The following is a 20,400-nucleotide window of genomic DNA, read 5'->3' on the forward strand; positions in this document are numbered from 1 at the left end:
TTTCCACCGCCCCGTGCACTCGTTGTCCTCTTCTTTTTTGCATCACCTTCATTGGGATGGGATGGGCTCTGCTCAACAGGTGTGGGAAGAGGGCAGAGGGGGGCAGCACGGGGTCCCCGCCGTGCCTGGGGAGCCGTGAAGCAGGCGGCTCTACCCCGTGCTAAAGGCAGGTAACGGGGAGGGGTGGGAAGGGAAGGGGGGCTTTGCTCTTTTCTTCCTTCGCCGTGATTTCCCTTCGCTTTGCTTTTCTTTTCTTTGCCTTTTTTATAGCTCCCATTTTTCTTTTTTATGAGAGGCAAACGGCAGGGTTCTCCCAGGGCTGGGAAGAGTGCTCGGTCCCAGGCTGCTCCCAGCCAGATGGAGGGGAAGGGAAGGGAAGGGAGGGGAAGGGGGGCAGCGGGCCCGTAATCCTGGGGGAGAGTTGCGGTGAAAGAGGGTTGGGATGGAGCCTAGGACAGTTAGCGCGTTGCTTTAGGAGGAAGGGGCGGACCCTGACCGATTTGGGACGCTTGCTACCCTCATTTTCAGCCCAAAACTTTGCTGGCAGCACTGACTAGTGAATGTAGGGGCCACCCCGGGGACGTTCCTGTGCTCTGCTGTGCCCTCGAGAGGGGCCATGAGCCCTGCTCCTCCCAGCCTCCGTGCCCGGGCAGGGCCCCACAGCCCAGGGCCTGGGCTGGGCTCGTGTAGGAAAGGGCCGGGGTTGGTGCTGCCTTTTGTTCTAAAACATCTCCTCAGCAGATGGCAAGGCCCAGCTGCATCTCTAGAGCAGCCCAGGGTGTTCCAGCCCTTCTGCAAAACCAGGGTTTGTCAGGCTGGGGACCTCAGGGGGTGTTTCTTGTCCCCAGCAGGCCTGGACCCTCTCCGTTGTCCTCGCCTCAGGTGTTAATGCGCGCTTTTCCCCTTTCTGGACACCGGTCTGAACCTCCAGCCTTGTGTTCGTGTCTACATATGCCTTTTTATGATATCCAGAGCACATGTAGAACTGAAATCAGAGGGATCTGCTGTCTTCCCGGGATTTGTGTCAGGCAGGAACAGCCTTTTCGTCAGCCGCACAGGCCCCTGCTGCGCTCCAGATTCACGAGAGACGGAAGCCAGCGCAAACATGTCTGCTAGCACAGCCCCGCGTGGTGCTCAGCTGCGAGCGTGAAGCCGAATGTCGTGTTGGGATAGCCCGGCCCCTTCCCCAAACACCCTGGTGGAGGTGCTGGTAGTGCGGGTAGGGACCGGTGCTCGTGGCCCCAGCACCTCGGGGGCTCTGGTCCCAGGGCTCACTCCCGCCCGGGCCTGCTCAGGACGTGCCGCTCTGCACACCCGTGCCCGGGTGTCGCTCCCCAGCCCTGGCGTGGCCCTCAAGAGTCCCTCATGTGGCTTTGTCAAGGCTTTGGGCCTTAGATGGGCTTTGGGCTTCTCCAGAGCAAGGCGAGGGATGGGTCTGACTCCACTGGGAGAGGGACGAAGGGTGGAGAACACCTGCTAGGAGAGGCGTGGGGGCCGCCCGGCTCATTTCACTCCTCTGTGATCTTGGCTTCTATCCACAGCTGCCATCCCTGCAATGGCAGAAGACGTTTTGAAATGCTGCAAAGCTTCCATGTCCGGAGTGCTTGGGAAGTCAGCTTTCCCTTTCCACTCCTCGCACCCTGTCCCTCAGGGAGCGGCTTTAGGACCCTTCTCGCTTCCCTGTAGCTGTCCACACTTGGCTGCACTTCTGTGAGCCAAAAGGGCTCAAGGAGTTGCCGTGTGCCGACAAGACCGGGACAGATCCAGCTGAGCCTGGTGATGACCCCAACTCCATGCCATCCGTTTGCCACTCACGTGTTGGCTGGTGCCGAGGGGCGAGCCCTGCTTGCTTCTCTCGGGCCAGGCCAGCGCTTTGCCGTAGCTCCTGCTAACGGGGCACTCGTGGCACTCAGTGGAGCTCGAGGCCTGAGGAGCTCATCCTGCACAGCGTTTGCCAAGCGTAGTGTCAGTATAAGAGTGATGAGGACGATTTTTAAACTCGGTAGTGCTGCTGGTGCATCAGGCGCTGTGCAAAGTGAGAGGAAGGCATGGCTCCCTCCCTGCGAGGGCGGCCGCCCCTCTGCCGGTGTCAGAGCTCTCGGTGATGTGGGTGTCAGTGTTCAGCCCCTGCCTTTGCTGAGCTCCGTTACAGCTGTGTGGCTCATGCCGACTGAATGGCAGCTGGGGATCACCTCTGCTTCACCATGGAGCGCGGGGAGGGAAACTGAGTCGGGGAGCCGAGGGCGCCGAGCGACGCACTCGGAGCATCGGCATGATGCCACCCGGAGCACTGGCACATCCCTTGGTGCCAAATCTGACCGAGGGGAGCAGAAAGCAGCTCTGCCACCCGCCCCGCCACATGCTCAGCTCGGCCTTCTGCCTTCCACTCCTCTTCCTCCCCAGCGCCCGCGGCCGAGCCGGCTCCTTTAAGGCGGGCGCGCGGGGGAATTGCGCGCGGTGCCAGGCTTCGCTGCAAGCGCCGCTCCTGCTTCCCCCCCGGAAAGTTTCCTGCCCAATTGTTATGTGCGATCCGATCTGAAAGTTGCTCTCTAAGCTTCTTGTCACATTTTGACTTAATGAAGTGCAACTGGAGTGGGAATTGGGGTTCATCACGCCAGTCTCACTGCGCTCCCTTGTTGTCAGAAAACAGGGGCGGTTGGGGACCGTAATGCAACGCTGCAAGTCGTTATCATTCCGGTCAGTCTGTTTAACACAAAATTAAACAAAGAACTAATTAGTGCCTCATGAATTAATAAATGCGCAGTTGCCGGGTAGGAAGGGGAGGAAAGAAAAAAGGTTGTTGAAGGAAAGATACTGAAAAAGTCGAATTAGGATGTTGTGTCAAGGGGAAAAGGAAAAAAAAAAAAAAGAAAAACGAGTCCACTTTGGCAAAGAGTTTGGATCCGTTGGTTTCCCTGGAATAAGCTCCCTCCTCCTCCTGCTCCTCCTGCGTCCTGCTCGGCCGCTCCACGGCAGCTGCGTTGAGGCGGGCACGGGGCTGAGGGAGGTCTGGATTTCTTCATGATGTTCCCTAGAAGCTGGAGCTGGGATCCGCGGCCAGTGGCCAGCTATAAATATTTACCCGAGGAGCTCGGTGCCTAGGTGTGGGAGCCGGGCGCTGCGGGCTGGAAGCCCTTCCCTGGGCACGGGGAGGCTGTGGGGACGGGGATGGCGAGCGGCTCCTCTCTGTCCCAGCACCGGGGAGCCCATTTTTTTGCGGAGAGGGCAGTGGGGACATGCGGGGTTTGTCTCCCCCCGGCTCGGGAGGGAGCCCCCTCGGTCTCGGTGGCTCAGGGGGAGCTGGAGCAGGTGGCAGGGAGGAGGCAAGGAGGCAGGGGCAGGCAGGACGAGGTGGGCAGGCAGGGGCAGGGTGCGGCGGCACCCATGGAGGTGGCAGCGTGCTGCTCGTTTTCCTGCAGAATTCGAGATTGTCCCGGGGGCAGCGTGTAATCGGGGATTAGCGATGTCCCGCAGCGCTCCCCCACCCCTGCACCTCGCCCAGGCGGGGAGGTGAGCCCGGGGCAGCCGATGCCTTGCACCAACACCGTGTGCCCACCCGGCCGGCCCTGTGGGTGCCGTGCCGTGCCGTGCCGTGCCGTGCCGTGCCGTGCCGTGCCGTGCCGTGCCACGCCGCGCTGCGAGCAAGAGGGCTCTGCTCTGGCGCATTGTTAGGCTGGGAAGCAGGCAGAGCTGGGGGAGGGAAGAGTCCATCCTTAAGAGGACATGTCAAGTACAATTAGCGTTATCTGTCTAAATATGTACTGGGAACACAGAATACAAGAGGAGGCCTGGCTGGCTTTAATGGAGACATATGCAAGGTCATATTGCCTCATACAATCCCCCAATCTGATTTGGGGATTACACATTCTAAGTAAATTGGCGTTATTCCTCTTGCATCATTGATAAGCTGCGGCCGAAAGAAGGGGAGAAAAAAAAAAAAACCAAAACAATTAAAAACTCCAACCCAAGAATTGACCGTGCACGGGGGTGAGGGAGCACAGCCAGGAAGGCAAGGAGAGTTATACAGAGAGCTGGGGAAGGGGGGGGACAAAAGGCAGAGAGAAAAAAGGAGCACGGCAGAATGGAAGGAGCAAGCAGGAAAGAATAAAAGGAAGAAAAAGGTGGCAAGGAGAGAGGGTGCCCGGCCGGGAGAAGGATCCCAAGCTGGGGAGCTGTGAGTCCTGCCCTCAGCCTGCCCAGCCCTGGGGTTTGAGCAGGGAAGGAAGGAGGCAGCTGGTTGCACATCTTCTACACCCCGGGAGCTGCCTCTGCTCCGCGTCCGTCCGTCCGCCTGGGACATGTCACCAGCTCCTGCCCGCTCTGGGTCCCGGCCAGCACCCCGCATCTATCTTTGGTGCAGCGCGCTGGCACCGCGGCAGTGCGAGTGACGGCACGGGGCAGCAAGGTCCCTAGGGACAGGGGCAGGCAGCAGCGGCAGCACAGCCTTCCCCCAGCCACGTCCCCGTCACTTTCACCCTCGGCGGGGCGTCCCCAGGGGGCTGAGCGGGTCACACACTGCTGTGCCCCGGGGAGGGACACGCGCCGTGAGCCGGGGCCGGGGCTCCCGGGTGCAGCCGCCGGCTCCCCGTGCCTGACCTCGGGCTGGTTTTTCGTTTCACTGCCACGTCGCGGGCAGTTGTGACAGCTGTTTCGGCAGCCTGGCACTATGGAGACGGCGGGGCTGGGCCAGGCGCCCTCGCCACGCAGCGTGAAGCCCCCCCTGCTCCCTGCCACCTTCCAGCCCTGGGAGAGGGAAGTCCCCGGCTGGCTGCTGTGGCACCGTCCTCCCCCGGGGCGAGCTCTCCTCCCGCCCTGCTGTGCGGGATAACCCCCTCCGGAAGTCTCACGGCACGGCTTTTATGCTCTGTCACATTTTTGGAACATATGGTTTTAAATAATTCAATTTACTTTTCATGTGTTTTGCTGTGACTTTTTTTTTTTTTTCCCTGTCCCTTTTTCTCTTCCCTCCTCGCTCTCCGCGTTCTCTGGGAAGGAAGGAGCGCGGAGGAGGGGATGGGGGAGCTCAGCGCCTCGGGCCCCTGCCCTGCACCCCTCGCCTTGTGCCCCCCAAGTCACACGAGGGGGGCTGCCCACCGGGCTGGTGAACCTCTGGGGGTCAGCAGGGGAAGCGGGAGGACTGCAAAGGGAATAATTTGGCACGGAGCAGAGGGCACCCTTGGATGTGTGGGTGCTGAGCAGCACAAGGGCTGCCTGGGGAGCAGGACCCAGGCCTTTAAGAGCTGTTCTCTCTCTGCTAAATCATGCCCAGCCCTTGCCAGGTGCCTCCTGCGCCACGAAGTGCTGGAGCACTGGGTGTCTCGTGGCGTGCACAGCGCTGCACAGGGCAGCCGGGAGCAGCAGGGCACTTGGTGAAGTCCGGGTGCCCCGTGCTGGCCCCGCTGGGGTGCTCTGGGGCTTTTGCGAGTGTCTGGGGTATGGCTATGGGTCAGGTGTGCCTCGGGTGCTAGCTGTGTGCATTAACCGTCTCCTTTCTCTTCCCTCCCCAGGATGAAGTGAATTTAGAGCTAAAAACCAGGCAAGAAACCAGGCCTTGAAATCTCCGAAAGGTAGGAGAGACTTCAGACTGCAATGGGTATGTCACTACGCCCTCCTGGGTTCTCTTTTCCTCTGCGTGTCTCTCACACTCCATGGTCTGCTCTGCGGCCGTGTCTGCACTAGAGCTTCTGGGACTTGACCTGCGTCACTTGTAAGGAGGGATGCAAAGAGAAGAAGGTCTAACGCAGACATGGCCCGTGTGTGTCCTAATCCCGTCCTTGTCTTTGTACAGCAGTTGTTCTGGGCACCCGATCTTGTCACTTTGGGTTTTCCTCAACATCCTCCCTGCTGCCTCTGTCTTCACAGAGGAGCGCGTGAGGGCTCTGTGAGGAGCGTGCTGCTTCGTGTCCGTCCGTGCGGGCTGGTGGGAGGTGGAGAGGGGCCGGTCGGGGGATCGGATGCGATCTGTCCGCCGTCAGGTTTTGCTGAGCTCAGTTCACACACACAGTTTCAGGCGGCAATGCGCGCTCCCCTCCTCATCCGGCACATTTTTATCCATTCAGGCTGCAGCACCGTGCTGGCGGCGTGGCAGCAGCTCCGTGTCTCCAGCAGAAGCCTGACTTCTCTGGGTTTGCCCTTACCTGCACCCTCCCGCTCTGTGTGACCTCAAAACCCAACAACTTGGGGTCTCTAGAGCTGGCTGTTGGCTTGGTGCTGGAGAAGACTCAGGGGCTGAGAGCCCCGGGAGACAAAAGGGGATCTCAAACCCTCATCTCCATGTGCTAGCTGGGTCCCTGTGCCACCTGCTGCGAAGTCCCCATCCCTCCCCGCCGGCTGCACCCCCTGCAGCACCACCAAGGCTCTCCTCTCCCGTGGCTCCGCTCCTTCTCCAGGCACCAAGACAAGCCCAGGACGAGGCCAGGGGAGACGTGGCAGTGGTGTGGGGAGGCTGGGCGTGCTCTGCCCTGTGGCAGCGGGGACCCCACGGTCCTGCGCAGGGAGCTGGCGGGCTGGGTCTGAGCGGGATCGGAGGGGCTTGGGGCTGCCTGGGGGCCGGGGGGCCCCGAGCCGGGCCGGGCAGTGTCAGAGGTGACCGGTGGAAGGCCAGTGTTATGTAAATACCGCTGCTGTAACACGGGGGCCTGAATGGCCCCGCGCGTCCATCCATCATTGCTGGGGAACAGAAGCCTCCCTGGGAGCACGGGGGGCCGGCAGCGCAGGGCGCGCAGACACAGGCAGCATGTGCCCTACTCATAAACTGTTTGTTTTCTTTTTGTCTCTCGCGTTTCGGGACGCCCCGCTGAGAGCAACTCTCGGTTTTGTCCTCGCAACCTCTCCCCCAGCCTCCCCCCGCCCCGCCAGCCCTTCCTTTTCCTCCCTCCTTACCCCCCACCCTTAAAAAAAAAGGGGGGGAAGAGAAGAAAAAAAAAAAAAAAAAAGAAAGTCCCCTGTTCACATTGCGGCTTCTTTCTCTGACTTCAAAGGCTCCCCATCATTGTTTGGGATCGGCAGGCAGTGGCCCTGAAAACGTGATCACAGCCGGGCACAGTGTAGGTCAGCACCGAGCGCCATGCTCCGAGCGCTGAAAGGAACAGGCAGATTCTTCCCTTTTCATGCTTCATAACCCTGGTTACAGCGCTCGGCCTCGCCCGCGTGCTCCTTGCTGCGTGGCTATTCTTGCTCTTTTCTCTTCCTTTTCCTCCCTCCCTCTCTTTCTCTCTCGGTCCCTTACTCCTCCGTCCATTCGCTCTCCTTCTGCCCTCTCCTGTGCCCAGCCTCACACGCTTTTGGCACTTTCCTTCCTTTCTTCCTTCCGTCGCATTTATTTCTCACACACTCTTTCCGGGCACAGCTCTGCTTCCTTCCCCCTTCTCCCTCTCTTCTCGTCGGTGCAGTTTTTATGTGATTCCCTCTTTTCTTCCTCCCTTTCCCCTCTCCTGCGGGTCAGGCTGGAGCCTGCTTTCCTCACGCTCGCCCTCCCTGCTCAGCAGCAGCCTTCCTCTGACATTTGCCCGCCTTTCTTCCCCTGTGATATCTCACGCACTGTGCCCTGAATTGCAGAGGTTCCGTAATCTCTGGATTAGCCCCAGACAGCCCGCAGCCCCGTCCTCCCCGCAAGGTGCAAGCCGCCTGCCTTCATGTGCAAGGGGCGAGCGGGGAGGGAGCGCAGCGCCTGCGGACGGAGCCGGCCCCTGAGCTGCCTCCCGGGCTTTGCTCCCCACCTGCGAGGAGCTAGCGGGCAGCATCGCATCCCAGCGCGTGCAGCCAGGCACCGACTTCGGGGGAGAGCGGAGGAAACGTTGGAGTCTCGTAGGTCTCCGCGTGGAACGCGACGCCGGCGGTGCTGCTGGAGGGCAGAGCGAGGCAGGGGCCCTGCGAAGCAGCTCCAGCGCTCCAAGCAGCCATCCCAGCTCGCTCCTACAGCGGATTTCCCACCTCGTCGCACCGACACCAGGGCCGGGCGGTGACTCCCCGCCTGCCCCAGCGGCACCCGGGGCCCCATTCCGGCAGGGGAGGCTGAGCCCCTCCGGTCCCCGTCGGGGTACGGCCGCCCCGGCGGCACCGCCAGCGGTGCTTGTGCCTCTGGTGATTTGTGAGGTTGTTTTAATGGCGAGGAGCCCACCAGGACTTGTCTCTTGCTAAATAGGCATATTAAGGGACATTGCGGCAGGGGTTATAGAGTAATAATTTGTCCTAATGAGCTGGTGTCACGTTCTCCTCGGCGGGGCCGCGCGCGAGCGGGAGCCGCGGTAGGAAGGGGCCGCACTCGCTGACCTGTCCGCCCAGGTTAATGAAGTTCGGCGCAGGCGGGGGGCAGAGAGCAGGGGCTGGGCTAGCTAGAGCCACGTCTGGGCCAGCGGGGAAGGCTGGGGCTGTCCCCTGGGCTGCACGCCCTGGGACGGGCAGGATGGGTGGCAGGACAGGCTGGGCAGCGGCTGTTCGAGTAGGGCCGTGCACGCTGCAGCAGAGGGCAGGGAAATCCAGGACAGGGGATTCTTGTCCCTGGGGACCACCGCACCCTGTCCTCACTGGGCAGGACACGGCCATGGCCACCCAGCACCTCGCCATCTATAGCACAAGCCCCGCGCGCCCTCTTCTTCCTCCTCCCACCCGCCTTGCTTTGCTCCTTTCACCCCCCGCTTCTCTTTGCTTTTCTCTGTCTCCGTCTCTCTCCCTTTCATCTACTCGGAAGGCTTTACTCTACTTCCTTGTCACCCTAATTGATTGCATTAACCTTTCAGCGTATTGGATTTCCCCAGCACCGTGCAGAGAGCACTGTGCAATATGCTTATAATCTGGGCTGTAATGGACAGGGAGCAGTCAACGAGCCCCTGCTCCAGCAGCTTCTGCTGACAACTTCCCGGGGAGGGGAGAGGGAGCGCGCCGGTGGGCACTGCCCCGCTCGCTGCTGCGCGGGCTGGCACTGCCGGCGTGCGAGGACCTGGCCGTCGGGGAGGTCCTGCGGGGGGAGCGGGAGGAGAGGGGCCAGTTTGACCCCACGCCAGAGATTTTGCCTTGTTTCGGAGCTCCCCTCCTGCAGCCTCGTCCCGCCTGCGCCGTGCTGAATTAACAGGGGCTGCGCACCCAGGCACTTGCTGCCGGTTGCAGGGTGAGAAGGCAATATCCTGGAGCTGGGGGGCTTTCCCACCGTGTCTGCCTTTGCTTTTCCTGATAATTTTAGTGGATGTGGATTTGGGGAAGATGGACACTTCCCTGGGGGTTTAAAGATGGAAGGGTAGGAGTGTCGTGCCCGTACCGGGCAGCACCAGGGTGCAGAGATCAGGAGGCAGAAGCCCTGAATTACATCTCAGGCTTGGCCTCGGATAAATCCTTTCACTTCTGGCACCTCGTTTCCCCCAGGATGGCAGAGCAGGGCCCTTTGCACCGTGTAACGTGCTGCAGGACAGCTGCAGGAGAGCGGGGCTGCTGGGAGAGCGGCTGCAGGGTGATGCCACCAAGTGTCACCGCTCGTGCTGGCTGCGAGGCAGCAAACAAACCCGCAAGAACGGCGGCGAGCACACGCGAGCGTTACAGGCTGGTGGTCAGGGCCAGCCGGGAGGGAGGCTCTGCCTTCTGCTTGCTTTAAAGGGCCGCAGCGATGGATCTGCACCAGCCTGCTGGCAGCGGTGCCCCGCCGAGAGTGGCCCAGCCTCGTTCAGCAGTGTGCTTCGAGCACCGCGCTGAGTTCTGCTTCAGCCGAATTCATCCAAGCACATACTTACAAGTTTCATTCAACACGGCCCGTAGGATGAGACCTGGACCCTAAGGCCCTTTTATAGGTCTCCTTTTATCCAGCACTTAGGACAAGGCAGGTCCTCATTTCTGGTTATGGCTCACGGTGTGAAAACCAGTGGCAGTGGTGGGGTTTCGGACAACTTCAGAGGTCTGTAGCTCGAGAGCTCTGCAGCATCTCCTGGGAGGTGGAGGGATTCCACCCCGGGCTGCCCCAGGGCTGCTCAGCGCCGGCGTTTGCAAACTTTGCAGGTTCCTGGGCACACTGGGCGAGGGGTCGGGCTGTGTGGGGCAGGTGGGGTAAGTTCCCACTTTCTTCCTGCTTTTCTGGGGAGAAAGGAAGAAAGGCAAGAGTCAAAGAGAGGAAGAAACTTTATTCCAGGTGATCGTTCAGAAAAGTGGGAGGCTCCTTACAAGCCGGGAGGAGGTGGCTGAGGGGAGGGACTTTATTTTAGGTTAAACAGAGAAAGAATCGGAGCGGGGAGAGAAGGATGAGAAATGTAAAACGAGCGAGAAAAGAGCGAGCGAGAGCAGCACCTCCTAAATGGAAGAGTAAACAGGCACTCGGAGGCATTAACTTAATTGATTGTTCTGCAACAGGCTGAACGCTGTGTTATTCTGTCGCCGTGGCAACAACCCAAAAAAATTGTCAGCCTGTTTGGATGAAGTGAAGCGAAACATTCTCTAATTTGCGGTGATCCGGGTGTTTGTTTTCCTTCCGAAGAGGCGGGGGCTCTATTGATCTATTGTTTGCACAGAGCTTTTATTTAATGGCGATACGGGCGCGCGGGAGGCTGGGGTGTGCTCGGGGCAGGTGAGGCACCGCGGGCGGCTCCGCCGGGACCCCCGCTCGGCTTCGGGTGGCAGCGGGGCTGCAGCAGAAGCCCAGGGGTGAGAGCTGTCCCGGGGAGCCCGGCTGAGGAGCGTGGCTGCGATGAGCCCGTGCCAGTGTGGCTGCCTCGCTCTGCCCTTTCCCCTTCCCTTTGGGTCCTCCTGTAGTGTGAGATAAGGGGTGAGAGCAGTGCTGGCACCCCGAGTCCCTTCCCGGACCCGTGCCGTCCCCGTTCTGTGTGCACACCCATGCCCGTGCACACGCTGGGCTTGTGGGGATGTCTCCGTGCACATGTGGTGAAGTGGGGCCGTGTTTGAGCTTTACCCCAGACCACAGCGGTGCTGAGATAGCCGAGTGCCCGCTCTGAGCTCCGTCCCAGCAGCACAGAGGGAACCAAGAACCCAGGAACAGAGAGGGAACCCTGTCCATCGAACAGCCTTCGTCCCCTGGGCTGGGGACAGTGGTGGCGCAGAGGGCACGAGACACCCCAGGCCCCGCGGGGGCTCGTGCTCCTTGTCTGGTGCACCCGATGCCAAGGGACGGGCGCTTGGCGGTGGGGGGAAGGCTGCCAGAAAGGTGCCACGCAGGTCTGGGAGCGAGCCCGCAGCAGAGCCAGCGGCAGGGTGGCTTGGGGCCAGGGAGGGAGGGAGGGAGGTTTCCTCGTGACAGAGGACAGGCTGCTCGCTGCCCTTCCTTGTGCGGGGTCCGGCACGTCACCAGGGCGCATCCCCACGTGGCTAGGCCGTCCCCAGCACTGCCCAGCCGTGTCGCAGCAGCTACACGGGGCTCCCCAGCTGCTCCCTGTGATTTCAGGGAGAAACACCGGTGCCGAGTGCTGCAGAGCGCTGCTTTGCGGGGTGTGCAGGGCCAAAACCCGCTGTAAGTGCCCTCCCTGCTCCGTTCTCTGTTGTCTCGGGGGATTTTCCTCCCCTCCATCCCATTTGTAGCTCTCCTGCCGTTGCCTTTTCCCAGTGTAGGTTGCCGGTGGGCAAGCAGTGTCCCAGGGCACAGTGTCCTGCTCGGAGTCTGTCCCCTGTGCCCCTGCTGGGTGTGCTCGGGGGGCACCGAGGCAGGGGGCCCTGCCCGCCCCCGGGAGGAGGCTGGGCTGCCAGGGAGCGCGGGGTGGTTATTGGCGTCGGGAGAAGCTAAATAACCCTGTAACTGGTATGAAGGTGAATTCACGGTCTGGTGAGCACTGAAAATACGAGAGGGCTCTGAGACAGGCGAAGTGCAGAGAGGGAAATACGGCTCACCCACGGCTCAGGGCAGCGCTGCGTCTCTGGAGAGCAGTGCGGGGACGTGGACCGTGGCCGTGCTGAGCACCGGCCGCAGCACTCTGGCCCGGGGAGGGTGGCTTGGTACCACAAGCGCTGTGACAAGGGCAGCAGGCACACACCGCGAGCCCCCACGGAGAAATTTACAGCCGCACGGCTGCGGACAGCCCCGCAGCATCCGGCCACACGGCCCTGCACGCATGGGTGGCGCCGGGGCTGTGCACGGCTGTGTGCACCAGTGTGTGGCCGTGCCGTGCCGTGCCATGCCATGCCGTGCTGTGCCATGCCGTGCCGTGCCATGCCGTGCCGTGCCGTGCCGTGCGGGCTCACGGCTCTTCCTGGCCTCCCGCACGGGGACGCACCCACGGCCACGCAGGCGTCCGGGCGCAGAGGCTCACGCCGCCAATACAGTCCTGTGGTGTCTGCATCAGGCTCGCAGTCAAGTCAAATTCCTCTCTGGTGTAAGCACACTCCAGTCAGGCAGCACAGACAGATTTATCCCAGCCTATCTGGAGCGTCTGCGCGGCTACCTGCTGCGAGCGGGAGAAGAGCTGCAGGAAATCTCTTCCCCTTCCAGCTGGGAGAGGCTGGTGCCTCGGAGCGCGGGGAGATCGGCAGCGAGGAAAGCCCCTTCAGCTTTTCACCTGGAGCTGGTAATCTCCCTGCGCCGAATCCCGCAACGGGGGGAATCGCAGTTGAAGCTCAGCCAGCGGTGATTTAGCGTTAGACGTTTGCAGAAGAGACTTTGATTAATTCGTAGTAAAATCCAGTAGCGCCCGGGTGCCAGCCCCACATTCCAGGGTGAGCCGGCGACCGAGGTGCGCGCTGGGCGGGCGCCAGGTGCCTGAGCAATCCCCGCGGAGGTGGCAGCGCCATCCAACCCGCAGCCTCTCCCTGCTTGGGCTCCTTAATTATTAATTTATTTTTCTCCCTTCCTTGGCAAAAAAATAGTATTTGGTAACGACCTCAAATTGCAAAATGCTGATGATTTGGAGAATGTGTCACAGAAGCTCCAGGGTGATAAAGGGGAGACGAATCCCAGCCAACAATCCGGCTCAGCCAGTTTGCCTATTTATTAAAGAAAAAGCCCAGATCATTAACTTTTTTGTTGTTGTTCTGTTTGCGGGCAACTCCCTGCTGGCAACTTTCGGGCGCCCAGTAAATTAAACCGAGTATCGGCCTGGTTCGGGGCAGCTGGAGCGCTTAGTTAAAGCTGAAACGCGCTAGAAACTGGGCTCGTTTCTGGTAGCGCATGAATAAACCCTTTAGGGTACCACACAAAAGTGCGCTCCGGCATAAAAGCGGTGTCAGAAAATCCTCCCTCGCTGCCTCGCGGAGGGTCAGGTATTGTGACTGGAGAGCCGAGCTTCTCCTCCCACTGCTTGTTCGCACAGTTAATTGCCCCTCGACACTTGGCTGTGCCGTGGTGGTCCCCGGGGATGCAGGGCTGGGAGAGAGCATCTGTAGGCACAGCCTTTGTCGGTTCCCCCTTTGCCTGCTTGGGCTGGTTGTTGAATAAAGAAGAGTTCAGGGATGGGCTTGCCTGCCTGGTGCCTCCGTGAACGCTATCAGGGGAGGGTGATCACGTCCCCCTGCTCCCGAACATCCCACGTGTTTGCTGGAGTAGTGCTCCAAGCTAAATCGGTTTGCTCAGGGCTCCAGCTTCCCTTAATTCAGTGTCAGGACCAGGCTTGCATGGCTATTATTCAAGGAGCTTTATCAGGAGCACAAAGGTAGCATCTGCCCTCCTGCTTCCCTCTGGGCATCGCCAGCTCTCCTGCCCTGGGTTTGGCACACCGAGACTCCAGGGACTGCCCCACGGAGCCCATTTGCAGGCAAAACTCGTTTCAGCTCCTAGAGAGCCCGGGCCGGGAGCCGGCTGCGGGAGCACGTCGCTCCTCCTGGCAGAGCAGCGCGGAGGAGCGGGGAAGCAGCTCGAACGGAGGAGCGAGCTCGGCTGGGAACAGGGAGCGAAGGCTCTGCCGAGGTTGCCAGCCTCTCCCCGGCCCTCCTGCGGCCCGTGGTGCTGTGCCTGGGGCTGGATTTGGGCTTCGGGTCTCCGCTGCTGCCTTCTTCCCTCGCAGGTAGCCGCCTTCTTCCCCAGGCCTGGCTCGCGTCCCTCCACCACCAGCCCTCTGATGAAGCCTCCCCAGGCCCGTGCTCACGTGGGCGCTGATGGGAGGAGAAGGGTATTTTTCAAGGTTTCTGCTAGGTTTTTTTCTTCTGAAACACAAGGATGTGCAATTTTTTTAGTTTCAATTTAGCATTGGAGAATTTTATAATTTAGTAATTAAAATCTCTGATAGGCTTTAGAAATTGCAGCTAATTGAATTTAATGGGAAGATGATTTTCAATTTTATTTGATTACCCGGACCCCTGGCATTGGTATTTATGGGAAAAAAATGGGAAATGTGCTGTGTGGGCTAAGATGGCATAATTGAATTAGGGCTAATCGGATTTCTTCGTCATGAATTTCACTATAATTTTCCTATAATTTTCCATTAGATATCTAGTTTACAAATATTCACAAAGAAATGAAGCTCTTTCGGAATGGAGATTGCTGGCTAACAGGATTACGGGGACGATAGCTCGGCACTGCCAGCCCGGGCTCCTGCAGTAATGCAATCGCTGCGTCTGCCTCACACTTCCCGCCCGCCGCTGCTCCCCGCACCCCGCCGGCCTCGGCCAGGGCTCCCGCGGGGCCCCGAGTGCCGCACGGGCGCTCGTGTCCCACGCGGACGCGGCGCTGGCGCGCACCCGGGCTTGCGTGGAGCCACCGGCGTGTCCCCTGTGTCAGTAGCGGCGATGCTCGGCGGCCTCGTCGCACGAGCAGGGCCAGCCCGCGTGGCTGCACGCGTGGCGTGGCGTGGGCAGCTCCCTGTGGGCGCTCGTCGCCGTGGCTCGTGCGTGAGGGGCTCAGAGTCCCCGCCGTGGGGATGCTCCCATCATGTCCCGGAGGAGCAGGTCCCCGCCGAGTGCAGCCCAGGGTCTCCTTTCTCTGCCCTTGCTCCTTCTTGCTTCCGTTCCTGCTCGACCCAAGTCAAATCCAGAGCCCAGCTATGGAAACCGCCCCTGCTGCGCGCAGGACAGGCTGGCGCGCGGCTCCTGGGACACAAAACACCCTTGGGTTCTGCGTGTGCCCCGTGCCCCGCAGCAAGGGCTCTGCCCGGTGTGGGACCTGCCCTCGGGTCGTGGTGCTGTGGGGCTGTGGAGACATCCCACTGCCCCGCGTGCTGCTCGGGGCTTTGCAGGGACAGCTCAGGGCTGGCCCAGGGTGGCGCTTGCTGCCTTTGCAGGCAGAGCTCTGCAGTGCCAAGGACCTGCCCTGGCCGCGGTGCCCAGGCAGGACTATCCCCTCGCTTCCTCGCCCTGAAATCCCCAGGCTGCACTTTTAATCGCTGTAGTAAACTGCAGTTAATTGGTAGCGCATCCAAACCCCTGCCACTCCTTGCCCCCAAGTCTTCAGGGCCCCTGCGGAGCAGGAGGACGCGCAAGGCTGCAGTCGCTGCCCCTGGGCAGTGGCCAAGAGAGGGGCAGCGTTGGGCAAACGGTGGGCGCTGGGGGCTGGGGGCGGCTGGAGGAGCCGTGGCCACGCGGGGGGAGCCGGTGTCAGACCTCTCGAGCGACGCCAAGGGGGAGGACTTGGCCGGGGCGATGCCAGCAGAGCCTCGCCCGGCACACGGAGGCTCGGCCCAGCCGCTTTGGCAATGCTCGCGGGGCGCCGTGTGCCAATAATGTGATTGAAACTGAATTGAGAAGGAAGGAGGGAAAGAGGAGGAAAGGGAAAGAAAGCACGGATTGTCTGCTCCTGCCGCCCAGGCCCCGAGGCCTCCGGGCGCCTCCCTTGACGAAACAGAAATCAAACAAAATTACAGAAATAGGGCAAGAGCATTTGCCTAATAAACTCCCCAAGCAGGAGCAGGAGGAGGAGCGCGGTGCTGCCAGATCTCCAACCTGCAATCTGCGAGCCAGCGCCCTGAGCCCACATGAATCCAGAGCACGGCCCCGGGCCCCGGGGTCAGCTCCAGCGAGGGAGGGAGAAACTGCCAAGAAAATGGGCTCAGCATAAAAAAAAAAAATTAAAAAAACAAAGAGACGCACAAAGGGGGATGTCCCACATATCAGCGTGACTCACCCCCTGCTCAGCCCTGGCACACCGTCTGCGGGGAAAGCATTAAACTGTAATAATAATAATAAATTAATCATCCTTCCCCCTCCCATTGCACTTTTCATCTGAGGATCTCTGAGCACCTGGCAAACATTAATTACCGAGAGCTCCCGACGCCCCTGGGAGGGTGGGAAGGGACGAGGAGAGAGCGCTTCACCTGCCGCGAAGGGCAGCCGCCGCTGGGGTGGCTCCGGCCGCGGCGGGGCGAGGGGTGCTGCGGCCCCAGCCTGCCAGCGACGGGGTGGCCGGAGCCGTCGGGGACCCGAGAGGCTTCGTGTCCCGGGGGGGTGATGGCAGGGAAGGGGGGTACCGCCCTGGGGAAGGGGTATGGGGTCCCCAAAGGAGCCTCCGAGAGGGGGAAGAGCGTCCTTTTCTTGGGTAAGAGGCAAAGGAGGGAGGATGGGGAAATAAAACCTGATCCTGTGACTGGAGATCTGCGAGATAGGAAATCGGGCCTCGCCGTTGCGTCAGCTGCAGGGCGTGGACTTCACCTGAAAAAACACCTCGGCGAGTTGTTCCCGCCAGGAGGAGTGGGAAGGACGGTGGGCAGCCGGCGGAGGGGATGCCGGGGGTGTGTTTGGGGTCTGGGGGGGGTCCCACGCGCCGCGGCGGAGGGGCACGCGTGTGTGTCGGCTGAGGGGAGCGGGCAGAGCGTGGTGTTCCCCGCTGGGGAGCATGGGGCTGGGAGGGGCGGGGAGGGTTTGGATCCCGGCGTGTGGAGGTGCTCGGCCGGTGCGTGTCGAAGAACAGGTATGATCAGAGGGCCGCGTGCGCGCGGCGGCGGCGGCACGGCCCCGCCACAGCTCCCAGGGAGCGGCGGAGGCGAGCGGGAGGATCCCCGGAGCGCGGAGTTCGTGGAAGTGAACGTGGAGAGGGCTGGGTGACGCGGGGCGCAGCGAGGTGACGGGGTGGCTGTCACACGCCTCGCACCTGGCGGAGGCGTTGGGCCCGAACGGAGCTGCCGCAGACCCGGCGATTATCCACGGGCGCTCCCGGGGCGGGCGCTGGGCGGCAGGTGCCGTAGCGCCTGCTGGGGCAGAGGGAGCAGGGCAAGGCCCCGATGGGACCGGGGTGACATCGGCTGGGCCCACGTCCCTGTCACCGTGTCCTGCGGATGGGCAGCACGTGGAAGGCAGCACCAGGTGCCTGTGCCGGCCAGAGGAGGTGGCAGGGTCACAAGGCAGTGGTGCTGATCCCTCGCCCGCCTCACATTAGCCTGACTTCACTCGGTGGCCCAGCGCCACGGCTCGGCTCAGGCCCTTCGCTTCTGCCTGGGCCCTCGTGCCTCCTGCTGCCACTGCTGGCCCCGGCCCGGCCCCTTTTCACCAGGCTTTGTTTAGATTTTTCCGGGAGAAGCCAAAATACTTGTGGTTTTTGTGAACGACACCCCCTGTCCGCTCCCTTCTGCCTGCCCTCCGGCCCGGCGTGCCGCCCGGGCGCTGTGGGCCTGCCGGAGCCGCGTCGGGGCCGAGCTGCAGGCGCGGAGCCTGCCGGTACCGGCTGCTTTCGGCAAGTGCCTTCCTTCACCCCTGCCTCAGTTTCCCCGTCTGGGCAGGGGGGTAGTGGCGCTGGCCTCCTTCAACACACACATTGAGTTCTGCTCATAAAAGGGATTTAGGAGCCCCGAGTTCACGGCTGCTCCCCGCGCTGCCAAGCCCGCGGAGCCAAGCGCGGTGTGTTCCCAAAAACAGCCTCCAACCTGCTCAAAATACCTATTTAATCAGGTAAATAATCTGTTCGTTTGTTTTAAAGAAAGAGCCTTATATCTCTGTTTACCCAACACGCCTCTTAGAACCTCCCTCGCATTCTTTGCCACTTAGAAAAATAAAGCAACAAAAAATGAGGAAATTCGCTGCAAAAAAAATATAACAATAATAATAATAAAGTGGTGGGGGCTCGGCGCAGTGCGGAGGTGATTTCCTGAGGGGGTAGCGGGTGGGGAACGGGGCAGGGAACCAGGAAGGGAACGGGGCAGGGAAAGGGGGCAGGAATAGGGGGAGGAATTGGGGCAGGAATCGGGCAGGGGAATCAGGCAGGAATAGGGGCAGGGAACGGGGCAGGGGAATCAGGCAGGATTAGGGGAAGGAATAGGGGCAGGGAACCGCGCAGGAATTAGGCAGGAACGGGGCAGGGAAGGGGGCAGGAATAGGGGAAGGAATCGGGCAGGGGAATCGGGCAGGGATAGGGGAAGGCACCGGGCAGGGATAGGGGCAGGAACCGGGCAGGGAGCGGGGCCGGGGAACCGGGCACCAGTAGGGGAAGGAACCGGGGAGGAACCGGGCAGGGAAGGGGGGCAGGAACCGGGCCCCGGGGCCGCCCTCCCCCTCTCCCCTGCCCCGCCGGGAGCCCCCCGCGCCCCCCGGGGCCGCCCCCCGGGTGACCCCGCCGCGGCCCGGCCCCGGCCCCGCACCTGCCCCGGGGGGGCCCGGGGGGGGCGTGGTGGCCCCGGCCCCGTCCCCGCCTCCCGCAGCGCCCGGTGCCCGCCCCCGGCCCCGCTGCCCGAGTGACTCGGGGAGGACCGGCACGGCGATGACATCAGGGCTGTAACAACTTGTTATTCGGGAGCAATCAGCCGCAATTAGGTATTAATTAAGTATTATGAAAGTTGATTATTTAAGTGAATTCGGCTTTCGGCTCTCCGACTATGGTAAGTACAGCACAATTGTCCGTCGCCCGGCTCTGGCTGTGTGTGCGTGTGTCCCGGTCCCCCCCCCCCCCCGGTGCCCGTCCCCATCCCGGTGCCGGCCCCGCTCCGTCCCTTTCCCCCCCCCGCCCCAAAACTTTTCCCGGGGGCTCGCCGGGCGGCGCCAGGTGCTGCCGGGGCCCCGCAGCCTCTTTCGCTTTTCTTTCGCTCGCTTTACGGAAGTCGGCTTCCTCTCCCTGCTCCCCGGTCCCCGCTCCCCGAGCCCCGGTCCCCCCCCCCCCCCCCTCCCCGGTCCCAGCCCCGCAGCCCCGGGCCGGCTCCGCCGCTTCCCGGCAGCCGGGGCCGGGCCCGGGCCGAGGATGCGGAGGGGAAGTTCTCGGGGGTTTTGAAGCGGCTCGGCGCTTGTGTTTGTTGTGAGTTGTGTGGGCTGTTTTCTCTTTCATTTCGTTCCCCTCCTAAGCCCCGGCGTCTCGCCGGTGAAGGTTGCCGGTCAGGTTCCTGCGCTGTCTAAATGAAAAGGAATTTAATTTATTTGGGACAAGGCAGTGTCGGACGAGGAGGCTGCTTATTACATTTAATGAGTATTTATTATTATTTTTTTTTCCCCCCTCTCCAACCGGGGCGATACCTGGGATGGGTTTGTTTTCGTCCTTTCGGTGTGGGGTGTGCGGGACCTCCCCACCCCTTCCAGCCGCCCGGGCTGGGGCCGGCGCTGGGCTCCGAGGCCTCAGGACCAGGCGTGTGTCGGGCCCCAGCGTTCCTCGGCCACCCCCTCTGCCTTTCGGTCCTTTCGGTCGGGTGTCAGGCCAGGCTCGGGCACCGGCCCCTGTGGCCGTGGCCGCCCTGGGGCAAGCTTTCACCTGCCCCTCACAACGCAGAAACGTCCCCAGTTTGGGGGCTGTAGGAATCCCTCGGGCCACAGCCCGCTCGTGTGGCCGTACCTGCTGCCCCAGCAGGCCTAAACCCTTCTCCCCCACCAGAAACCTAAACGGCAGCGACAGGCCAACCAGGCCTGCGCTGGCGAGCGCCACGGTCGGGGTAATTAGCACCGGGGTGCGTGCCTACGTGTGTGTGTGGTGCCTTTTTTTTTTTTTTTTATAATAAGGACTACGATAGTAATAAACTGGTTGATGATTGACTGGGCCTGAACTATGTACCCAGATATTTTGATCGAGGGGATAATTTTGTCGTCGTCTGTCTCGTTGATTTATTTATCTATCTCCCCGATGCCAGGGCGCGAGCGGCTCGGGGAGCGCTGCCACCCGCGGGCGCGACGGTGCCGGCTCTGCCTGGGCCCGGCCGTGGGCGTGCGGCTGCTCCCTCCCGGATCAAGGAGCTGGGAGGCCGCGTGGGCAGCCCAGGAGCTAAGGATGTGGTGAAACTGCGGGAGGGCGAACGCTTTCAAGAGTCATAAACAGCGATCGGCCCCTGATCTCCAGCGTCTGGAGGTCCTGGGATGGAGATGGGATTGGCGGCAGCTGCCTGGTGCCGCGGGCTGGGCAGGGGAGGTGGGGTGGCTTCTGCTGGATGTGTCCCACGTCCCCAGAAGGGTCAGACCAGGCAACGAGTGTCCCCAGAAGGGACCCTTCGTGGCCTTGGGAGAGCCACGCGCTTGTCCTTCCCACTGCCGTGCGGGTAGCGTGGGTTTCGGTGCTCGGGTATGGGAACCCAGGGCCCCAGCGAGAGCCATGGAAATGAGGATCTGGGAGATCTGTTTAAGTCAGCATTACGGTCTGTGTGTGGGTGAACCCGT

The 20,400-nt window shown here is 61.6% G+C and overlaps 1 protein-coding gene across 6 annotated transcripts in view; it reads left to right on the top strand.

The window, feature by feature from the left end:
* CASZ1 (castor zinc finger 1) overlaps nucleotides 1–20,400 on the top strand; it is a 183,324-nt gene that overhangs the window by 79,146 nt on the left and 83,778 nt on the right. For 2 of the 6 annotated variants that reach the window (XM_080563624.1, XM_080563625.1), the window contains exon 3: nucleotides 5,508–5,593. In XM_080563624.1, coding sequence (XP_080419750.1) covers nucleotides 5,590–5,593 — 4 coding nt within the window. In that variant the 5' untranslated portion in view covers nucleotides 5,508–5,589. Of the gene's footprint in view, nucleotides 1–5,507; nucleotides 5,594–16,483; nucleotides 16,575–18,114; nucleotides 18,651–20,400 lie in introns of those variants that run through there. The other 4 variants (XM_080563623.1, XM_080563622.1, XM_080563626.1 and 1 more) reach the window with 3 other exon arrangements.

The sequence above is a fragment of the Anser brachyrhynchus genome, assembly GCF_964034855.1.
Source record: "Anser brachyrhynchus genome assembly, chromosome: 21".
NCBI lineage: Eukaryota > Metazoa > Chordata > Aves > Anseriformes > Anatidae > Anser > Anser brachyrhynchus.